Raw genomic sequence first — 20,324 nt, 5'->3', positions numbered from 1 at the left:
ATCTTTTATAAGATGCGGCACTGAGTCATAAATATGTTTTGTCCACTGGTCAATCGCCACACCCAAGTTGTAGGTTTTGGAATTAGAACCTGCAATGATCGGCCTAAATGGTGGTGACTCTAGTGATTTGTGAATCTTCGGAATGCCGAAGATGTGGGCCAATCTTGGGTGTTCAGTTCTCAAAAAGTTGTAAATTTCGTTTGTTACACGGTTGTCCAGTAAGTATTCTTCAATCACCAGATCTATCCTGTGATAACCTATGTTTATTTGATTCAATGAAACTTCTTCATAGTTGTTTGACAGAAAAAGGATGTCCTGTATAGCTCTGGTATAGTTAATAGTATCAAAAATAATGATGCCCCCACCTTTGTCAGGCTTCATGAGTCTAATATTTTTGTTATTCACAATTTGTTGTAGACAATCCCTCTCTCCTTTGGTTAGGTTGTCATTAAACATGGAAGTCAATGAATTGGTCTTATAAATATCCCTATTAAGTTTATAAATGTCTTTAAGTACCATCTTTTCAAAGTTAACAATTTGTGGGTGGGAAGTCGGTATGTATGCACTTCTCTTACTTAGTCGGGTGGTGTAGTTTCCCCTACTTGAAGGAACATCATCCCTATCTTGAAATTGTAGGGCCAAGTTAAGTCTTCTACAGAATAATTTAATTTCCTTCACCGTATCAACTAGATTAAATTTTACAGTGGGAATATATTTCATTCCCTTACTGAAAAGATTATAAAAATCTTGAGACACGAAAAATTCAGTGTAGTTGTAAACTTTAAAACCTGCTAAGGTTGAAATCAAAGGGCCCTTCCTATTAGTTGTAGGGGAACTGGATTCAAGAGGTGCCACCTCTAAATTGACCGGGTTTCCATCAACTTTAGTTAAAGTATTGTTACCTTCCTTTGATGTAACATGACCTAAATAGTTATTAGTATTGTCCTTAGTTGTGACTTTGGGGCTCTCTGGACAGTCATTTCCTATGAAATGTATCACTTTAGCATCATATTTATTAGATTTCAATACTTCCTTTGATATTGCTTTGGTGGTGGGTGGTATCTCCCTCCTCGAAAATTTGCCTGTTCACTACTCTTCTCATTTCTTTTTGAAAAAATTCTATCCCCTTCTTCTCTATCTGTGTTGGATCGTGGCCATACATATACTTTATGTTCCTTATATAATTCAGTGTCCCTCTCCAGTTTCTTAACCTTCCTATTGTAAACATTTTTGACCTTATTCTCTGCATAAACAAATTGCTTGTGATAGAGGTCCTGCCATTCATCGAAATTGACACTTTCCACAATTTCATCATTCAAGACCTCAATTTCATTCATTAAAGCAGAAATTTTTCCGTCATTATATTTCATTACTTTTTTCATAAAATTAAATCCGAAACTGTCAAACAACTCATTGAATTCGGATATACTTTCCTCCGTATATTTTATACCCAGTGGTAACTTAAAAAATCTAAAAAAAGATATTGGGAATTGTTAACTTGCAATGACAATATCAAAACATACATAGGGACTAAATTGACATGTGTATTTAAAACAGCACCAAATTTGAAAAAACTATTGGAAGTACAATCAACTGATAATAAAAATAATAAGAAGATTTGGAGTGGGACAAAAAGCTGTGGTAGTTGCAACTATTGCAAATACATCAATGAGGACAAGACCACCAAATTGGATAATTTTTCAAAAACTAGAGTGAAGGGTCTTAGGGGTAATTGTAACAGTCAAAGGGTGGTGTACCTCGCCCTGTGTACCATCTGTTCAGCCTATTATGTAGGCAAGACGGAGAGGAAACTCAGGGCGAGGATATATGAACATCTATATAAAATTAGAAAAAAGGATACAAAGAATGCACTCAGCAGGCATGTATTAGACAAAGGACAAGAACATACATTTAAATTTTTTATAATAGACCAGGTGGAAATGACAGTATTTGGGGGTAATTGGAAAACCTTTCTATCCTACAAAGAGAGTGAATGGCAAATTATTTGTGATGCCACTAATGACTACATCAGTATTAAACCGTTCTTAATGTTGGATAGGGCTTGACTTTCTTGTGGTTACTTATACTCTTGGAGTATTTTTTATGTCCAAAGCAAATCACATATATATACATTTTTATGTGTTATATAATAATTATTCAGCATATTTTTTAATTAAAGAAGGGAGACTATACAAATATGAACATGAAATGGTTATATGATTACACAACAAATAATATATAATAAAATTGTTTTGTATTGGTATTTAAAGTATACAATATAAATGTTAGGTTTGTTAGTAATGAATGTAATAGTTTTTAAACATTGAAATTTATATTTTGAAAAGTTTTTAATGTTTTTAAAACTTTGAATAATTTTTGGCGCCAAACAGAGTATAAAAGGGGTGTGTTAATTGGTAATGGTGGTTCTGAAGAAATCTGAGAGATCAGATGAAAGCGCTAAACCATCTACTTGAATGGAGTGTTTTGTGGTTTAAATACAAATAAACCTGTGTTTTATGTCAACGGAGTTTGTTTCTTCAAGCTGAAGTGGGTGTACGTGGAGTATTGTGGTTTTGCAATTTTTTTCCTTGTTCGAGCAGTGGACCTGTGTTTCCAGCTTATAAGTAAGGGCATGCCATCTAGGTCCAAAGAAGTCACAGTGCCACTTTATTTGGCTCTTATCAGAACCATCATTGAGTACGATATTCCCTTTGGCATGTACCTGACAAGACATATGAAACAGCTGGAATGTCCACAAAGGTTTCTTACCAGGAGAATCCAGGGTATAAACACATTGTCCTATATGGATTGCCTTAATGCCTATCTCTATACTCAGTCTCCTATAGGTTACTGAGAGGTGGTCTGTGCCTGGTAAAGAAGTCATTCTTGGATCCAGCATTGATAGACCTTTTGCACGTCCTCAAAATGAACAGCATCAGAACTACTAGATCCAAGGATTTCAGTTTTGCTTGTGACATAAATAAGACATGTTTGCTGGATAGATATGGGTCTCAGAAGATCCCAATACTAAACAGACTCCCTATCCATGTGAAGCCGAGTCCAACCATGACCCTATTTATGTGTAAACTTGACCAATGGATGGGAAATCAGAATTTCACTCTGGGTCTGGTCCCCTTTCCTCTGAGAGACAGAGACAGATAGTAATACTCAAACTAATTTACCCCCCTCACATAACCTCTAGAAACTTCCTAACATGACCCCTCCTAATAAACACCAGTGATACATAGAGACACAATTGGGTTGCATTGCATGGCTAGGCTTATAAAGGCCCTGATGGTCATTAGTCTAGTATATACCTATGGACCCTTGAATCCATGAACAGGGCCATGCATGATCTAGAAAGTTTTAGAATCTCAGTCACTGCAGACTTGCTGTTTACAGAAATAACTTCCATTAGCTGTTGTCACAGTGCATTTACAGCTAGCTTGTTTATATGTGTATGACACCTCAGAATTTCTAGACTCATATGAGCACTTTGGATATTATCAGAATTTGTATTTAATTTTGTCAGACATAAGAAAAATGATGCTATTATTGCGGCAGCTGTTTGTAAACTGGTGTGAGACCAGTGACTGGTCCTGTCTCAGATGTCTCTGTTGACCACTTTTCTGTTGCTTTGTACCACAACCTACTGACATTGATTTAAATTAATTGAATTTGATGTGTTGCTCCTTGAGATTTTATTTTTAATTGCTTCTTGAGGCTTTGCAAACTTTTGTCTGTTAATGGACACCATGATGTCATCTTGAGTATGACTATTTATTAAGTATTGTCAGGGGAATGTGATCAGAATGTGATGAGTTTGTCATACTGGTCATTTCATTAAATCTTACTATTGTCATTTTTATCTGGGCATTTGGTCACCTTCTGGCATTTCATTATGAAAGAGATCATGTTCAGTTTCTTTTTATTCAAATAAGAATGAGATGGGGATGAGAGGTGATACTTTTGTTCAGAAGATACTGCATAAGGGTGTTGAGTGTGTTTGCAGTTTTTTTGTTAAAAATTTTAAACACGTCATTAAATGGTATCTCTTGATGTTTGCTTTTTCTGTTCATGCTTAATGGTGCATTTCATATTTCAGAAATATATATTAGCTATGCATATAAATGTTCAACATTGCACTATTGCTATATAATTGTTTTGCACCATGCTAACAATTAAGTACTACAACTTATAAACTCATTCCTATTTGAATTTGCGATACTCCTACTACTTTGTAGTACAACATAAGTATTTTATTTGCATAAGATCTTACATTTTCTTTTGATTTTGTAATGGTCTGCTAAAGGTATTTTTAAAATGTTTGAGGTTGTTTTGTTAGTTTCCTTTTGTTTTCACCAATATTGCAAGTTTTTTGATAGTATATAGTTTCTGCAATTGCACTGAAAGGAAAACTCCACCTTGGAACTCAAAAATGTATTTTTTCATTTTATCTTTGTGTTGTCATTTAATATTTCTTATACAATTTTAGTATGCTTTTTCACAAAATGACTGTCACTAGGCATGACATATTAATATGATCTAGTTTTAGTGTTCTCTTGTCTCCTTCCCAGAATCCATTTCAAGTCCCCTTTATATTAGTCATGCTAGACATAAGGAATTGGCAATGTTTTCTTATCCCAGTGAGATACAATGCTAGCAGTATAAGTCAATGGCATCTAAGACACAGCTTTTGTAGTAGGAGTGATTGCATTTTATTCTTGAATGACCATCATATACATTTCTCTCAAAGCCAATTATAATTCTTTCAGAGCAATTTTACAGCTCCAGGTAAAGAAAGTAGATACATTTTAGGCTTTTCTAAAGATTATCATTTGGTACTCCTTTGTTATGAGCACTGACCCCCACCCCACCCAATCTTCCTGGGGTGTCTAAGCATTGCAATCAGAGCTGTTAATTAACACTTCAAATAACTTGTTTTGCTACTCACCAGTGTTTACACTACTAGGAAGATTTTTTTCTTTTTTATTCTGAATGTTGGAGAAATGTACTAATGTGCTTGCTATTTTCACCAAAGTATTTTACAAGTACAGTATAAAAAAAGCCTGTTCTTCAATTTGCGTTAGGAAATTTTTTAAGCTGAGGCACAAATTCCTTCATAATTTACATTTTCCTACTTCTGCATTGCTACCTCTTGATATGCTGTATTGCATATTAACACTTTATCAAAACCATAATCCTTGAGCATTACAGATCATTAGTTCTAAGTGTAAGACCAACACTATATTGTATAAAGCTGTTGCAGTAACAGAAAATACCATCACCATACAAGTGTATCAGTCTTATTGCATCTTGAAATTGTGTATGACAAATCATGTTTATTTATTTTATTTTATTTTATTTTACATTTGTTACCGGGCTAGTCCAGCTGGATAATTTCCATTTTCAGTGCTCCACAGATTAAAGCAAGGTTATAGAAATTAAACATTTACAATAAATGCCTGTGACACAGACAGTGAGCAACAATGCATACATATTAGTCTAGATCAAGTAATAAAAAAACACATAGTGCTATCTACGTGTTGAAAATTAAAGAATTAAAGAATTATTTTCTACTAAAATAGAGACATTGTGATGAGCAATGTTGGTTGTTTATACTAATTTATATGATATTAAGATTACTTAAATATACTATCAAAGCTTTCTGAGATGTTTATATAAAAGTCAAAAAATATTTTTTTGTAAAATATCAACATATTTATCATTTTTTCATCTTCTCCCAGATAGAACTGCCCAAATCAGTACTGTTATGCAGAGAGAGAGAGAGACAGATGTCAACCCTATTAGCTAGGTTCACTCATAATAGTTATCTTCCTGTCTGCAATACAGGTTTTGGAAAACAGTTTCACAAAACTATGCCTTTTTATAGCAGCTGCTGAGTTTCTGACATCAGCAGGACAAATTCCATGTCTAAGATTGTGGGCAGTACCTGAAAGGTTAAAATATAGAATTCTCTCTGTCTGTGGTATGTCATACTGGTAGAGTCTAATTCATCTGCAAAGTATGTGGGAAGTTAAGCTTAAAAAAGGTGGGTGAGTTTTCTGTTTTTTCATTCCCAGGCAAGAAAATGAAAGCTTTATAAAGTACAGGTAGATTTCTGGTACCTAAACAATACTGGAACCATATTGTTTCAAGAAAAGTAACCTACGAGTTGAGTTAAACTGTAGGAAAAAGTATAATTTTCATTTTTATTTCTTGGAGTTTTACAACTTGCCCTATTGAGTCTTAGGAAATAAAAGATGAGTTAATGAGCTGTGTTGCTTCGTACAGCTGTGGGACTAGTATGTTTACATTTGGCCTAGAGGTTTCTACTTGGTTAACAAAAAAAAAAAAAAAATGTAAACAGATACACACAAACAAATACACACAATAAGACTGTAAAGCATCAGGAGTCTTCATCCTTCATTAAGCATCTGACCTCAAGGCAGATCACTTAAACGCACCTCCTTTAATCCAATATATCTTAAAAGGGACATAGATTTTTCACAACTTGAGAAATGCATAGAGGAATTTAGAAAGATTCAACATTTTCTACCATGACCAATCAGGAAGTCAATAAGAGACCAATATATGTATGAAATATTTTGAGGCAAAGATACTTTGGAGAATAGTTGGACTGGAGTGAATGTCATGCTTCTTGTGTAGTTACTAATCTGTTACACAAATGCTAGTGCAAGATTTGAGTTATGTTATCTGTAATGATGTTGATCTTAAATTGTTTTTTTATTGTTGTAAGAGCAGAAACTATACATGTCCTCTATGTTCTTGAACACATTCTCTATGAATTTCTACCTCTTTCCCTAACAAAGGTTCTTGTGTCCTCAAAAGGGACTTGATAAACAAAGGTTAAATACAAAAAAAAACAAAACAAAAAAAAAAAAAAAAACAAATGACTTACTTGAATTCTACTTTGTTGACATTCTTAATAGCATTGTTTTCCTTAGGGCTAAATTTCTTTTCCCCTCTTATGTTAGGCTGATGCCTCTTTTGGTTCAACATGACATTCAGTAGACATGTCAAAACACCCTTCCCTTGACCCCATCTTCAGTATAAGGAATATGCCAAACTGTAAATATGTCAAGGTCACCCAGAAACAACAAAGAAGAGGAAGCTCTTATTCCTTCATCAAGGGGGCAACCTTTATTTGAAATCAGTGCCTTATGTAGGGTGAGCCTCCTGCACCTCTGCATGTGGTTGCTGTACCCCCACACCATTTTGTACTTGTCATAATCATGTGCATGGCTGTTAGTAATCAGAAATAAATGAAAACAAATATTTGCCTTTATGCTTTTTTCAGCAACTGAAAAACAGGAACCCAAATTTCCAAAACATTGTGCTTGAATTTGTTTGAACATAGCCTTGGTGTTTAAGAAAAACATAAAGCTCCTCTAAATCTGTTATTTTGGTTATTATTGTCTATGTCATGTATACTTCTTACATTTTTTTGTCTTTAACTGCAGTCGCCTTGTAGCATGATTTATAATACAGCCTATCTAAATACCAAGATGGTATCCATAGACTTAAAAACATTTAACGTAATAAAAAAGTAAGAAGCTCAGTATATACTGGAAACTGATGTAAGTCAGGTCAGTCTGTTGATCAAAAGATTAATGCTACTCTGGGAATATATTAAATAATGTAGGCTTTTCCATAATGTGATAGATTTTTTAAATAAACCTTTGTGCTGTCTTACTGCTAAGGTAACTTTGTTTCCAGGACCAACAGAAACCATTTTAAATGTTAGATAGTCTTGAGCATAGTATTTTGTTGGGTTGAACCTCAGCTGCTTAGATGGCAGAGCCTTATATTAACTTCTTGCTGAGGATCAAGGAGCAGAGCTACTGAAGGCTGTGTACCATGTGACCATGAGCCATCATCCTTGTGGGTACATGGCAGAGGATGTTATGTAATGACAAACAAGGAACTCTGTATGTCCCTATGTGCAAGTACCTATGGTGACTGTCACAGCATCTCATGTGTTTTTGAACAGCAAAGCATTAGAGTGATTGCAAGTAGACCCAATTACACCCCAGGTAAAGAAAATAGCACACTGAGTACTTATTCCCTATCCTCCTGGCTTGCTGTGCATCCAACAGAACTTGATGCTGAATCCTAGTCACTAGTATCTTGCCTTCATGTCACTGGTATATCACAGTATCATGGATTTATGACTGTTAAAGGTAAAGAAAGGAAACACTGATCTGAAACTCCTCTACATTTTTGGCTAGGCTTATATAGGCCCTAGGGCCAATAGCCTAGTACTTAGCTATGAACCTATGAACATGGCAACATTGGGAAAGATGTATACAGTGTTAGATTTTGTAAAATATGTTTGGTTCTATGTCCTAAGTTTGTTTTAGAACAAAAACAATAGATCTTACAGATAGTTGTAGAAAAAATGATATGTTGCATTGTCCATTTCATTTTCTTCGTCCCAAAAACATGTTAAGGATTCATAAGCTACAGCAAAGCAGTTGGGCTGGTCAGGATCATTGGGCTCCAGAAGGAATTCTGTCAATGAAAAAGAGAAAGTTAAATTATAAGCGTCTTGTCTTTAATATCAAGTACATACCTGAATGCATAAAAGTTTAGGTCTCTCTTTCCATCTCTTTCTAGCTATGGTATTTTTTTCAGCCTTTTGTATACTGTCTGGGCAGATTTTAAACAGCTGTCAGTTTTAAGTCAACAATTAGTTTTAGGACAGTAGACATTTTAGCTCAATATTTAGTAATACCAGTGTCTTATTTGTGCAGTGCAATGTCTCTGTCCTACAGCATCAACACTGACCCATAAACATATAATTTGTTATCTAGGAGAGCAAGACTGCATTCAGACTCAGATGCTGCATCTGGCCATAATGAAGGTGAGAATTTTAGCTCACTGAATGAGAAGGCAGAAAGTCACTTAGCCTTCATACCATCTTAACAGTCATTCATGAGAGTATAGTGAAGATAATGGAAGATGGTCAAGCCAAACTAATGTACAATACACTAATAAACACAAACTAGAAAGACCAGAAACAGCAGCTGCCTCAAAAGTAATACACACAGCAGATGGAAAGGTGGAAGAAGGAGACCCAGAACAATTTAGATAAAATAAATTCTTCACAAAGTCCTCACAAGTCCTGTCTGCATGTATAGTTATAGATATAAATTCATAGGTAAATACTAGGGTATCAGTCTGCAGACTATTACAAGCCTAGCGAATAAACAGATGCCAGAATCAAACCTCATACCTTGTAGCTATGAGGTAAAGACCTTATACATTATGCCAGCCCCTCCTCTACACTTAGTAAGTTAGCTTTCTATACTATCTATGCCATATCTTTGCATATTTTCATGCACATCTGTCTATGTATCTACCTCCCTGCCTATCCCTATATGCATATGTATAATATATAATATATATATATATATATATATATATATATATGTGTGTGTGTGTGTGTGTATATATAAGTTGGCTCTGAAAAAGGTAACTGTGTCTTCAGAATGTATGTATATTACATATTATATAAATCAGCAATACTAAGTGAATGTGGCATTTATGGTACCTATAAACAAAATTCATGAACACGGAGACTTCATTTATTGACTCATGTTTATTAAGTTAAATCTTTTTGCTTTTTTATCACAATGAATTTGCAAATTAGAATAGGTACAGTTTCATATTTGGGTCACCATTTATAAGTTTCATATTTGGGTTACCATTTATACCTTTTTTCTTCAGTTATTATGCCAGATATGATATTTAGAACCACAGATGGGTGATGGCAAGTTGTTTAATACAGTTCATTCACTTTCTTACTCCCCAGATGCTGAAGACTTTGTAAACTAATGGACTCTAACTTTGTCCTGGTCTATCATGCATTTCACATATCCAAAATTATTACCTGAAGGATGGCTATTTTCTTTTTATTTATTTAATTTAGTAGCAAAAAAATGTGTTCCATTCATTTGAACTGAAGTCAAAATATCTAAAAGCTGTTGCTGGCACAAAAATATGTAAAACTCAGAATAACAAAAATCTGAAATTTGCCCATTCTTCACTGCTGTGCCGTCCAGAGTTGGTATATATAAGTTAGAGGGGATATGGTGGTGTTATTTTTTGAATATTATGGGTTTAGATATTTTGGGTAAGATATGGTGAGTCTTAGATATTATGACATAGACCCATATTTATCTCTAATTAATAAAATGGAGTTTCATCTGTTGCTAATTAGTTGTATAATTACTAACATTTATCTTAAGATGCATACAAAAGATCAACAAAAACTATTCTAAAGTCAAATTAAGAAAAGCTACATCATCACTGGAATTAGCAGGACTTATGTGTGTCTGATAGTTGAGCTATTTGGCTTCACCCATTTTTATGTTACATACCTTAGTGCTACTTTTTGATAATTCCAAAAAGGCTAACCATTTTTTAAACTGACTTTTTTCATGGCTAAGGAATTATACTTCACTTGTTCCAGAGGAAATAATGTAATGCCATAGGTTTTGTGATGCACAAGGTATATGAGAGCTCATAGGTTCATAGGTTTATACTAGGTTATCTGCCCTAAGGCATTTATAAGCCTAGCCCAAAGTTTTGTAGCTTACGCCACCCCTTATGTTAAAAAATACTGTGCCCATTAGTTTGTTGTGCCTCTGTCCAGCAGTGACACAGAGATGATTCCCGGGATAAACCTACGATCTCCCATCCACCGGTCAAGATTTCTCTTGAACAGAGCCAGCGAGGTGCTCTGCCTCACATGGACTGGGATTCTATTCCACAGCATAGGGAGTCTCTGGGTGACAAATCTATCCCTCCAGCATGTCTTATTTATATCCGTGCTAAGGTTTAAGTCGCTTGCTCTAGTGGATCTGGTAGATTTGGATTTTTTAGGTGGAGCATGTCCATTAATTCCGGGTTGGACATGGCCTTGTATGTCAGGCACAGGTCACCTCTGAGCAGGCGGTATGCGACTGAATAGAGCTGGAGTTTCTTCAGTCTGGCAGCATATGACAGATTTTGGAGTCCCTTTATCCTATTGGTGAGGAACTTTTGGGGTCTCTCCAATTGCTGCAGGTGTCGGGTGAGATACATCCCGAATGGGGCATTGTACTCGATCATTGGTCTGATAAGTGAAGAGCACAGGGGAACAATGACCTCACTTGATCTGGATGTGAATCCCTTCATGATCAGGTGGGCAATGTAGAAGGTCTTTCTAACCACTTTAGCAATGTGAGTGTCAAAAGAAAGGCCACTGTCAACCTGGGTCCCCAGGTCCCTGATAACCTCTTCTGTGAGCTACTGCAGAAGCAGAGTTACTTATAAATCAACTACATTTTTTCCTACATGCATTTCAAAATGCCAAACATATTGTGTTTGCATTTTGCTAATGTGTAAAGGTACAGTTTACAAACAAATCCATTCACTTGGTTATTCAATAGTTTTATGTGTATGGAGGAACCCCAGACTTGGGAAGTATTTTGTACATGCAGAATGCCACAGTACATTCCCACAAATAAGTGCAAAACTGTGAGGGGGGTGCACAGTCTAGAACTTGAGAAATGAATATTTGTTAATTTAACAGAATAGTGAGCCATTGTGTTCTTCTATGGCCTAGCAAACCCTACAAAGTGTTACTGCATAACCCAAAGTCCAATTGACCTTGGTTAAATAAAGGATGAGCCCAGTGATCATAGTGTAACTTACTAGATGTAATATTAGCCCATCAGTACAACTGAGCCTCCAAAGTTTTTCAACATGTTTTTCTATTTGTTTTGCATGCCTTAAAAATGTTCATGAAAAGTAACCTTGAGACATAGTGACAGATAAACTTCTAGTCAAGTAATACAAGAGCAGAAGCAGTTTGCCTTCACCCTTTGTGGGCTTGGCATAATGAATCAACCATATTAAGAAGTTATACAAAAACTTGCAGTGTGTTGTGTCAAAACACTTGGTGTTTGTAACTGTGCAGATGGCAAAATTGTTGATAATGTTCATAGGTTCATAGGTTATTACTAGGTTGCCAGTCATGAAGTCCATTTGTAACCTAGCTGTGCAGTTCTCCTTTTTAGTTACTCATTTCCATAAGGGATTATGGTGCCATACCCAGGGTGTATTTGTGCTTCCTCATCTGTTCATCAAGGTAACATTTAAAGACAACTAGGAAACTATTTTACTTGACATGAAGTAGGAATGTGTTCCAGAAGAAAGGGAATCTTTGTGAGAGGTTCCTATCTCAACAGCAGGTTCTATTTTTATCACGATGGAAGTTTAGGTGTCTTGTTCTTGTGTGGGTGCTTTCTATGCTAGAGGTTTTGTGGAAATGAAGGAATTTTAGCAGGGCAGGGCCATTTGAAGATTTACAAGAATCGACCAGTGCTCAAATCTGCAGGACACCATCAACCACAACCAACGATTTTACCTAGGTTTTGTCTTTATTCAGACTTCTTCAGAATGATAAAAATCAACTGATTCAAGCTTTTTAAGTCTCAGCACATGACATCATTCACAATTAGCTAATTAATTAACTAATTGATTTCCAACTTCTTAAAGTGGACTGAACACACTCTATCAATTATTAAAAACATCAACACTACTATTAAATAAAATAATAACTACACCACAATATTATACATACAAGTTGAATATCAAAAAATATATATGATGAATGCAAAAAAATACAACAATATATAAATAAAAACAATAAATAATGGTAAACTTATAAATTAGTCACCCCAAAATATGCTTTAATTTTAAAATAGGGGCAATACTAATGTGGTCATTAATGCCAGGAAAAACCGTGGCATTCAACCTTAGTTGCCACCTCATTTCACTAAGGTCAAGGTGAAGATCCAAAATGCTGTCCTGCACATCCTTAACAATTTTTTGAATCACACAAAATTTAAACTCATGCCCACTGTGTGACTCAATGTGCCTGTACAGGGCATTTGTTTTTCTCATGTGCCTAATATCTGACATATGTTCATTAATTCTATCTCTAAAAGCTCTACTGGTTTTTCCAACATAAAACGCTGGACATTGACCACATATTGCTAAATACACCACATTTTTACTATAACAGTCAAAATGCCCATAAAGTCTAATTAAGTCACCAGCCATAACCAGCTTAGAATCCGTAGGCAGTATAAGATGATACACACTACACCTACCACATTTGAAATTTCCAATAGGCCTACCAGTTGGATTGTAAGAACTTTCACCCTTCTCCAAAATTTGCTTGAATGATTTGGCCTTTCTGAATACACATTTGGGACGATTTGTATGCCAGACAGAAATCACCTTGTAGGAGTCTCTATAAGACTGAGAAGAGGGATAGAGTTTTAAGGCATTCAACATAGGTTAATGAACTTAAACCCTAAGACGTTTTTGGTAAAGAAACATTGGACTCTTTTGAGTTGCCATGTGTCTGTTCATGTACATGCCAAAGGGAACATTATACCTGACAATGTAAGAGTAAGCTGGAATAATAACCTCTTTAGACTTGGAAGTTATACTCTTGGTAATCAGGATTTCCTGACCACCACTGATACATAGTGATCCTAGCAGTGCTGATTGTTCTTGAGAGTGCTCAAGTCCTTAATAACTGTATCAGTTTTGATAGGCATGTCATCTGTGTGGTGGCAGCACTCATAATCATACCCTCCCAGGTGTACCGTATTACAGTATTACATTTTTTAGCATTTAGTTTAAGGCCATGTTCTTGGCACCATTTGTTAGTGCATGTTAGTACCTCTTGGAAGATCTAGGAGTTATCTGGATAATCGATGATAACTCCAAGTTTGCAGTTATCTGATACTTGGTCAGCCATAGGCCTTTGACATCTGCTTGCAGGACAGTAAAATAAATACCAACCAGGTGCACTCTTAGAACTGATCCCTGGTAACTTCACTAGTGATGAGTCTTTTTGAGGAGAGTGTGCACCAATCTGAATTTGATGATTTCTCTCTGTAAGCCAGTTTGCAATCCAGTGGGTTACATAAGGACTGCTATTTAATTTAGTTAGTCTGACAGTTATGCCTAGTGTTGAATGGTATTTTTTGCCAGGTCTAGGTATTTGTGTGTACAGATTTACTCTTGCTCAAGACCTGTGTGACTTTTTCAAAGAAGTTGACCACGTTGAGCAGATACGATTTTCTGTTTATTTATAGTAGTGTCAGTCTTTGAATTTATGGAAGGGCAGTAGAAATTCATAGGTAAAAAAAATGGTTCTTATCTGGTATTGATTATAGTTTATTTGGGTATGTCTCATGGGCTACTTGTGACACAGAAGGAGTTCTTTTGCTGGTCAAGATATGATAGGAGACTCTTATTTAGATTTAGTAATATACAGAAAAGTTCAGTATCATTATGTTGCTACGGGGAACCCTTAGCAAAGGGACTGAATGAGTAGTAGGTATTGAAGCCTGTTCGGGAGGGTGTGTTGTCATCATAGTGGAGCAATGCCTCGGTAATTATTCACATGTCAACATTTTCCAGGGACAGTAGAGCCTTGAGAGTTGGAAATTTATATGTTAAGGTTTCAAGTATTGAACAGCAGAGCTTTCTTACTGTTCTACTGTTCTAATTGGGTTTGGCTAGACTGGTAGACCAGACTGACTTTGTTTAAAAGAGTCTTAGTCTTCAAATGTCTAGAGTAGTGAAGAAATCATTCTCTGTTGCACAACTTATAAACAAAGGTATGGCATCAAAGTCCAAGGAAGTCATTGTTCCATTGTATTCAGCATTTATCATAACTACCATTGAGTACAGTGCCCCTTTGGCATGTACCTAACCAGGCATATCCAACAACTGGAATGCCCACAGAAGTTCCTCACTAAAAGAATACATGGTGTAAGTAAAATATTTTATGCAGACTGCCTCAAGACCCTATCCACATATTTTATCTCCTACAGACTTTTGAGGGCAAATATGTGCCTGACATACCTGGCATTGTCAGACCCCACTCTGATGGACCCCGTGCATATCCAAAAAAAAACAAACAGCACCAGAACTATCTAAAAAACTTAAACTTTACCTGTGACATAAATAGGACCTGTGGGAGAGGCATGTATGTATCCCAGAGACTACCCTGTCTCTCGGACAGTCTCCCCATCCATAGGAAGCACAGTTCCTCCCTAACCCAACTCAAGTGCAACTTGGACAACTGGATGGGGAACAGGGAATTCATCCCTAGTTTGGTACCTATATCTCTAATGAACACAAGCAACCTGTAAATGCTTCATCTTCCAGGCTCCTTCTTGTAAATGTTTCATCTCCCAAGCCCCTGTTTACACTTATCAAGGGTATACGAACTTGTCAGAGATTTGGGATCCATGGCTAGGCTTAAAATGGCTCTTGTGGTCATTAGCTTAGTAAATGCCTATGAATCTATGAACCTACATGAAAGGCCTGATGAGAAATTTACAAGCCATGATCCCTTCCAAAGCAGACATGACTGGTGACAATTTCTCTCCAGGTTAGTGTACTCTGGGCCCCTTGGAAAGACACTAAACAAATTGTTGAAGTCAATTATTTTTGTCTGTATAGTGACATCACTCAGACAAGGTAATATGCTGCTCAAGACTAGTTGCATACCAGCCTGGAAAGCATAGTATATGAGCTCCAGCATGTCTGTCTTCACATAATTCACTGAAGTCATCCCAGGTTATTTACAACAGCATGGGCAATGACCACGCTGTATTTGTGGTTGGGGTGAAGGGGCTTGAGTGCCCTCATGATGCTGTATATCTTAGCATCTAAGAGGCAGCTAACCATCAAATTTTCTTTGCTCAGCCTAGTTAATGGGACATGTGTGTCTCACTATGGCATTGTTTAAGACTAAAACAGTACCACTTAAACTGGCTGGAATCAGAAGTTTTGCAGACTTTTGTGTGCCAACTTGGTGACCTATTATTGTAGGGTTAGTACTGCATGATAAACTGTATATGGTTGGTGGAGATGGAGTATGTTTGCATTTCTGAGGAATTTGTGTGCACTGTGTATGCCTTGGTGGTCATTGTAGCTATGGGATCTCTTAAGTATACCATTGTGCAGTATGTAGGTACTAGCAACTCGGAAGCTGGTGGCATTCTGCTTTGATGAGAAGATAGCTCCAGTTTATCAAACATCTGCACTTTTCTCAAATAAATTTAACATGTAGTAAGAGCAGGTGGAGTCAATTGGGGAAGAGTTGTGTGGATCCCCCACTTTAAGCATAATCTGTGGTGCACAGTATCCTCTAGATATGGGAACATGGATAACATGCTGCAGACTGTGTCAGAGCTAGCCACTCAATGGTGCAAAAAATGCCTCTAGGTGAATTGAACATGTAGGCTAATTTTGCCAAAAAGGGCATGAATATTTCCCAGAGCCAAATGGGTTAAGGACCCAAACTTCTTCCAAAAACCTGTGCTAAAGGTGGCTGCACCCCTGTTGACCAGTGTGTGCCTGCTATAAAGCTCAGCAACTCTAGGTCAGTAGGCTGCTGGCTAGCTGGTGTCCACTTGCATAGACCAGGTTACATGGAATAGCTTTGTTAAGTGAAAGTTGGACATAAAACCATTTCACTTGACTAAGGATTGTTAAAAATAAATATAAATTCAGTGATGAGACAAAGCTTGGAAGCAGATAAAATGATGATAAGGAGGAGACTGAGTATTTATATATCCAAGAGATAAGGTGGAAGGGCAGCAAAATGAATACTATTTCCTTGGAATTCACATTCTACTGCTCCATGGGAGGACAGACAAGAAATTGTGTGGGAACTGTAGTGAGAGAGATAGAGAGGGTTTCTTTCTGAAGACAGTAAGGGATGTCATCAGAATCAGTAACAGACTCATGGCAAGCAGTCTTTGTGATCTCAGCCTATGCTGTACAAAAGGACTGCAACAGTAAGGAAAAGAAGGTATTCAGGGCACATTTGCAGGACTTCCTATCTAAAGCAGGACAAATGAGTTGGTCTTTATAATGGGAGACCTGAATGTTTATATTAAGATAATCAAGACAGGATATGAGGACTTTCTGGTTCTGCATTTTTGGAGCAACAGAAAAAATAAAGCTGTGGCCATTTTAGACTTTTGTCAGGCAAATGGCTTAATGATAGCCAATACATGGTTTATCAAGAGACACAGTAACAAGATCACATACAAGAATGGCCTGCATGGGACTTTCCAACATGGCTGCACACTGATTAACAGATTGAGTTCAGTTCTTTCTGTGTGAAAAAAAAAGTGAAAGACAAGAGCCAGGAAATCTGCTACTTTTAGTAAATTCATTTACTATCTAGTAACTAAACTGCCTGGATGTTAGAGAAGAAGAAACTAAGAGAGTTTGAAAGAAAATCATCTAGAAAAGGTGAAGAGAAAACACTGACTGGGAAGAATCCTCCAGTTATTCGGCACAAAGTAGTTCAAGCTCCAACTTTGGTTAAGACATGTCTTCCAGTAATCTAGAGGAAAACATAAATCAAATGTGCTCACCGCTGATTAAAATAAATGAGACACTGAATGAGTATTTAAAAAAAAGTAAATAAAAAATAAAATAAAAAGCTGGAAAAATGAAAGAAGCTTTAAACAGATATTCAGATGAGCTGATAAAACTGCAAAAATCAAAGGTCAAAATGAAAAGGCTGGCTGGCTATGTTCAAGAAATGCAATATTGTTATAATTATAAACTTTTACCATGTTTAAAGATACTTTCTGTCTCTATCAATCAGATTTCTCTGACATATAAAACAGTTGGCATGCTCTATATTTGTATAACAATGTCTTTCATAATAATATTCTTTGGATATATTAATTTTAAAATGTTTTTAATGCGTTATTCTTCTTTTTATGTAATTGTTTAATTAGTGTAATTGGCATTTAATGATTGCAATATATAAGGGATGGATCTATACCGGATATTGTAAAGATCTGAGGAAGCTAAAACGCTCATCTTGTCCTATTTTGTTCGTCTGACTCCAATAAAATTATTTGGATTTACTTAGGCTCGAGTCGAATTTAATTGAACTATTGGATATCAACTGCAGTTTGATTTGCCCATAATGCTTGCTTTGAACCACTTTTCGCACTTTGCCTAATTTGTTATGTTCAAGAAATGTTTCAAAAATGGTAGAGTTAGAGGACAAAGCACATAGAGCTTCTGCTGTGCCAGATAAATTAGAAGTAATAGACTGTATTAATTTTATAAAGGCACATATAAGCATCTGGACTGGTATTCCACAGTAGGAACTATTAAATGAAAGGGCACATCATGTGTATGCTCCAAACCTGAGAATGAGAAAGCAGCCAAGACCTGTGTTAGTAAAGGTGCAAACCTACCAGCAAAAAGAGTTGATCCTGACAAAACTGTGGCAAATGTGCAAAGTATTAAAAGTCAGAGATAAGTAAAGTGTTTGTGGAAAATGATTATTCAGTATACACCAGATGGAAAAGAAACAAATTTATTGTGGCAACCAGGCTAAGGAGGAAATATTTAAGTTTGTGCAACAAAAAGTGAGCCTTCAAACAGAAGGGATTGTGCTTCTTATTTGTCTGATAATAAAACACATGGAGAGACTCTGACAGTGAAACATTTTCAACTATTCCAAAGGAAAATACTTGAGAGACGGTGAAACACACAGGAGTTGATTAGAAGAATTGGGATTATCTTTGAAATGAACCAGAATGTGGAGTTGGGAGATGGAGATGAACAGGAAGAAGACTAGCAACACAGGAACTAGTGAATAAATGTGAGACTGCAAAGCATCAGTTGCATTTGTGAAATATGACCACATAAGAAAAAGGGGAAAGAATTGACTTTTGCTGACTTTGTTACACTTGTGGAACCTGAAAAGCATTTGCGTCACTTCATATCATTAATGTTTGGAAGGACTCTGAGTGGAGGAGAAGAGGAAGGAAAAAGGTAAGTAACACAATTTCTGTTAACACTACTTCTATGAAACTTTTCACTATATAAATTGAATGTTTTATACTTAAGCATTTCAGTTGTTCTTGTATGTGTTAAAAATACTAAAGTAAACAGATGATTTTTCTCACTCTCTTCTTTTTTTATTGATAAGAAATGTAGGCATTACAATGCAAAAAGAGAAAAAGGGCTAGACAAAAGCATGCTTAAGTTAATAGGCTATAATTTTGGGTTGTTGAGGTGGGGGATGGGGTCCAAAAGTACACAGATCACAATAAATGTAGAACTCATATGTTTTCTATTACTTTTGCATAGGTGAATGTCTGGATTAAGACACCTGACTTAACCTAAAAACAACTTTTAAGTGGAAACAAGTAAATAAAAGAACAGTGATTCTAATGAAAAGTTTTCCTTTAGCAATGCATATTTCAACTTGTTCTTAAAAGCCTGCACCTGAGGATTATATTTTATTCTCTTACTTTTCCATGGCGGCAAGCTAATAATAGGGCAATATAATGCCAGAACACTAGTTTTTACAAGGTTAAAAGTTAGTGTTGTCTAAAAGCATACAATTTGTTTTTCACATCTGCAAGGGGAATAAAGATAAAAAAGGAACAGATTCCAATTAGTGAAAATAGAAGCAAAGGCAATGATGTGTTTTAGCATGGCTAACCTTGATTTTAGGTTAATTAAGGTCTGTATTGCAGCTGTCTATTTCAGACAATTGTTTCTATTAAGATTGTTAAACTTCATTATATGAAGATGTACATAGTTTTGTGAGTTTGTATTAAGTTAACAGGTTCTGAGAGTATTCTGGGTGTATGTGTGCTTTTGCTTTTTGTTTAAGGGTTTTCATTAAAACAAAAAGTTTTGTAAAGTGTGGCATAGGTTCCAGTACTGATGATAAAAAAGCTGTATAAAGGATTAACCTGACAAACATTAGTAGATACAGATATCACAAAATCTGGAAATAGACATTTAAAAACACTGTCATATATAATAGGTGTGAATAATGACTTCTTATCATAATGGTGACATTTTCCACATTATCTTGGAATGTGAATGGTGTCACAGGTATAGACAAAAATGAAATAATTATATTAAGAAATACAGAGTGCAAATAGCAATGGTACAGGAGACATATTTGGAAAGAACTGAGAATGTTAATTTGATAAAGAAAGGATTTCAGGATGGATATTCATCAGAATATCAGGGACAAAGGAAAAGAGGAGTTCACATATTAATGGGTAATGGAGCTCCAATAATGATAGAAGAGGAATAATTATAATAATGACAGATCTGTGTTAGCAAGGAGCTACTGGCAAGGGATGAGGATCACAATGAACAAAACTGCTGTTATGGCGCTTAAAAATTCTGGGAGAAATAATCAGCTTTCAGCA

At 35.9% G+C, this 20,324-nt stretch overlaps 1 protein-coding gene across 2 annotated transcripts in view; it reads right to left on the bottom strand.

Annotated features, from left to right (window-relative positions):
* The window catches only part of MPL (MPL proto-oncogene, thrombopoietin receptor), a 427,873-nt gene that overhangs the window by 374,953 nt on the left and 32,596 nt on the right, over positions 1–20,324 (bottom strand). The window contains exon 2 of one of the 2 annotated variants that reach the window (XM_044085406.1): positions 8,406–8,535. The exons of the other annotated variant lie outside the window; for it this stretch is intronic. Coding sequence (XP_043941341.1) covers positions 8,406–8,535 — 130 coding nt within the window. The remainder of the gene's footprint in view (positions 1–8,405; positions 8,536–20,324) is intronic. 2 annotated transcript variants of the gene reach the window in all.

The sequence above is a fragment of the Protopterus annectens genome, chromosome 10.part0 (genome assembly GCF_019279795.1).
Source record: "Protopterus annectens isolate FY-2018-M chromosome 10.part0, PAN1.0, whole genome shotgun sequence".
Classification (NCBI taxonomy): domain Eukaryota; kingdom Metazoa; phylum Chordata; order Ceratodontiformes; family Protopteridae; genus Protopterus; species Protopterus annectens.
This window is presented reverse-complemented; position numbering and strand designations above follow the sequence as displayed.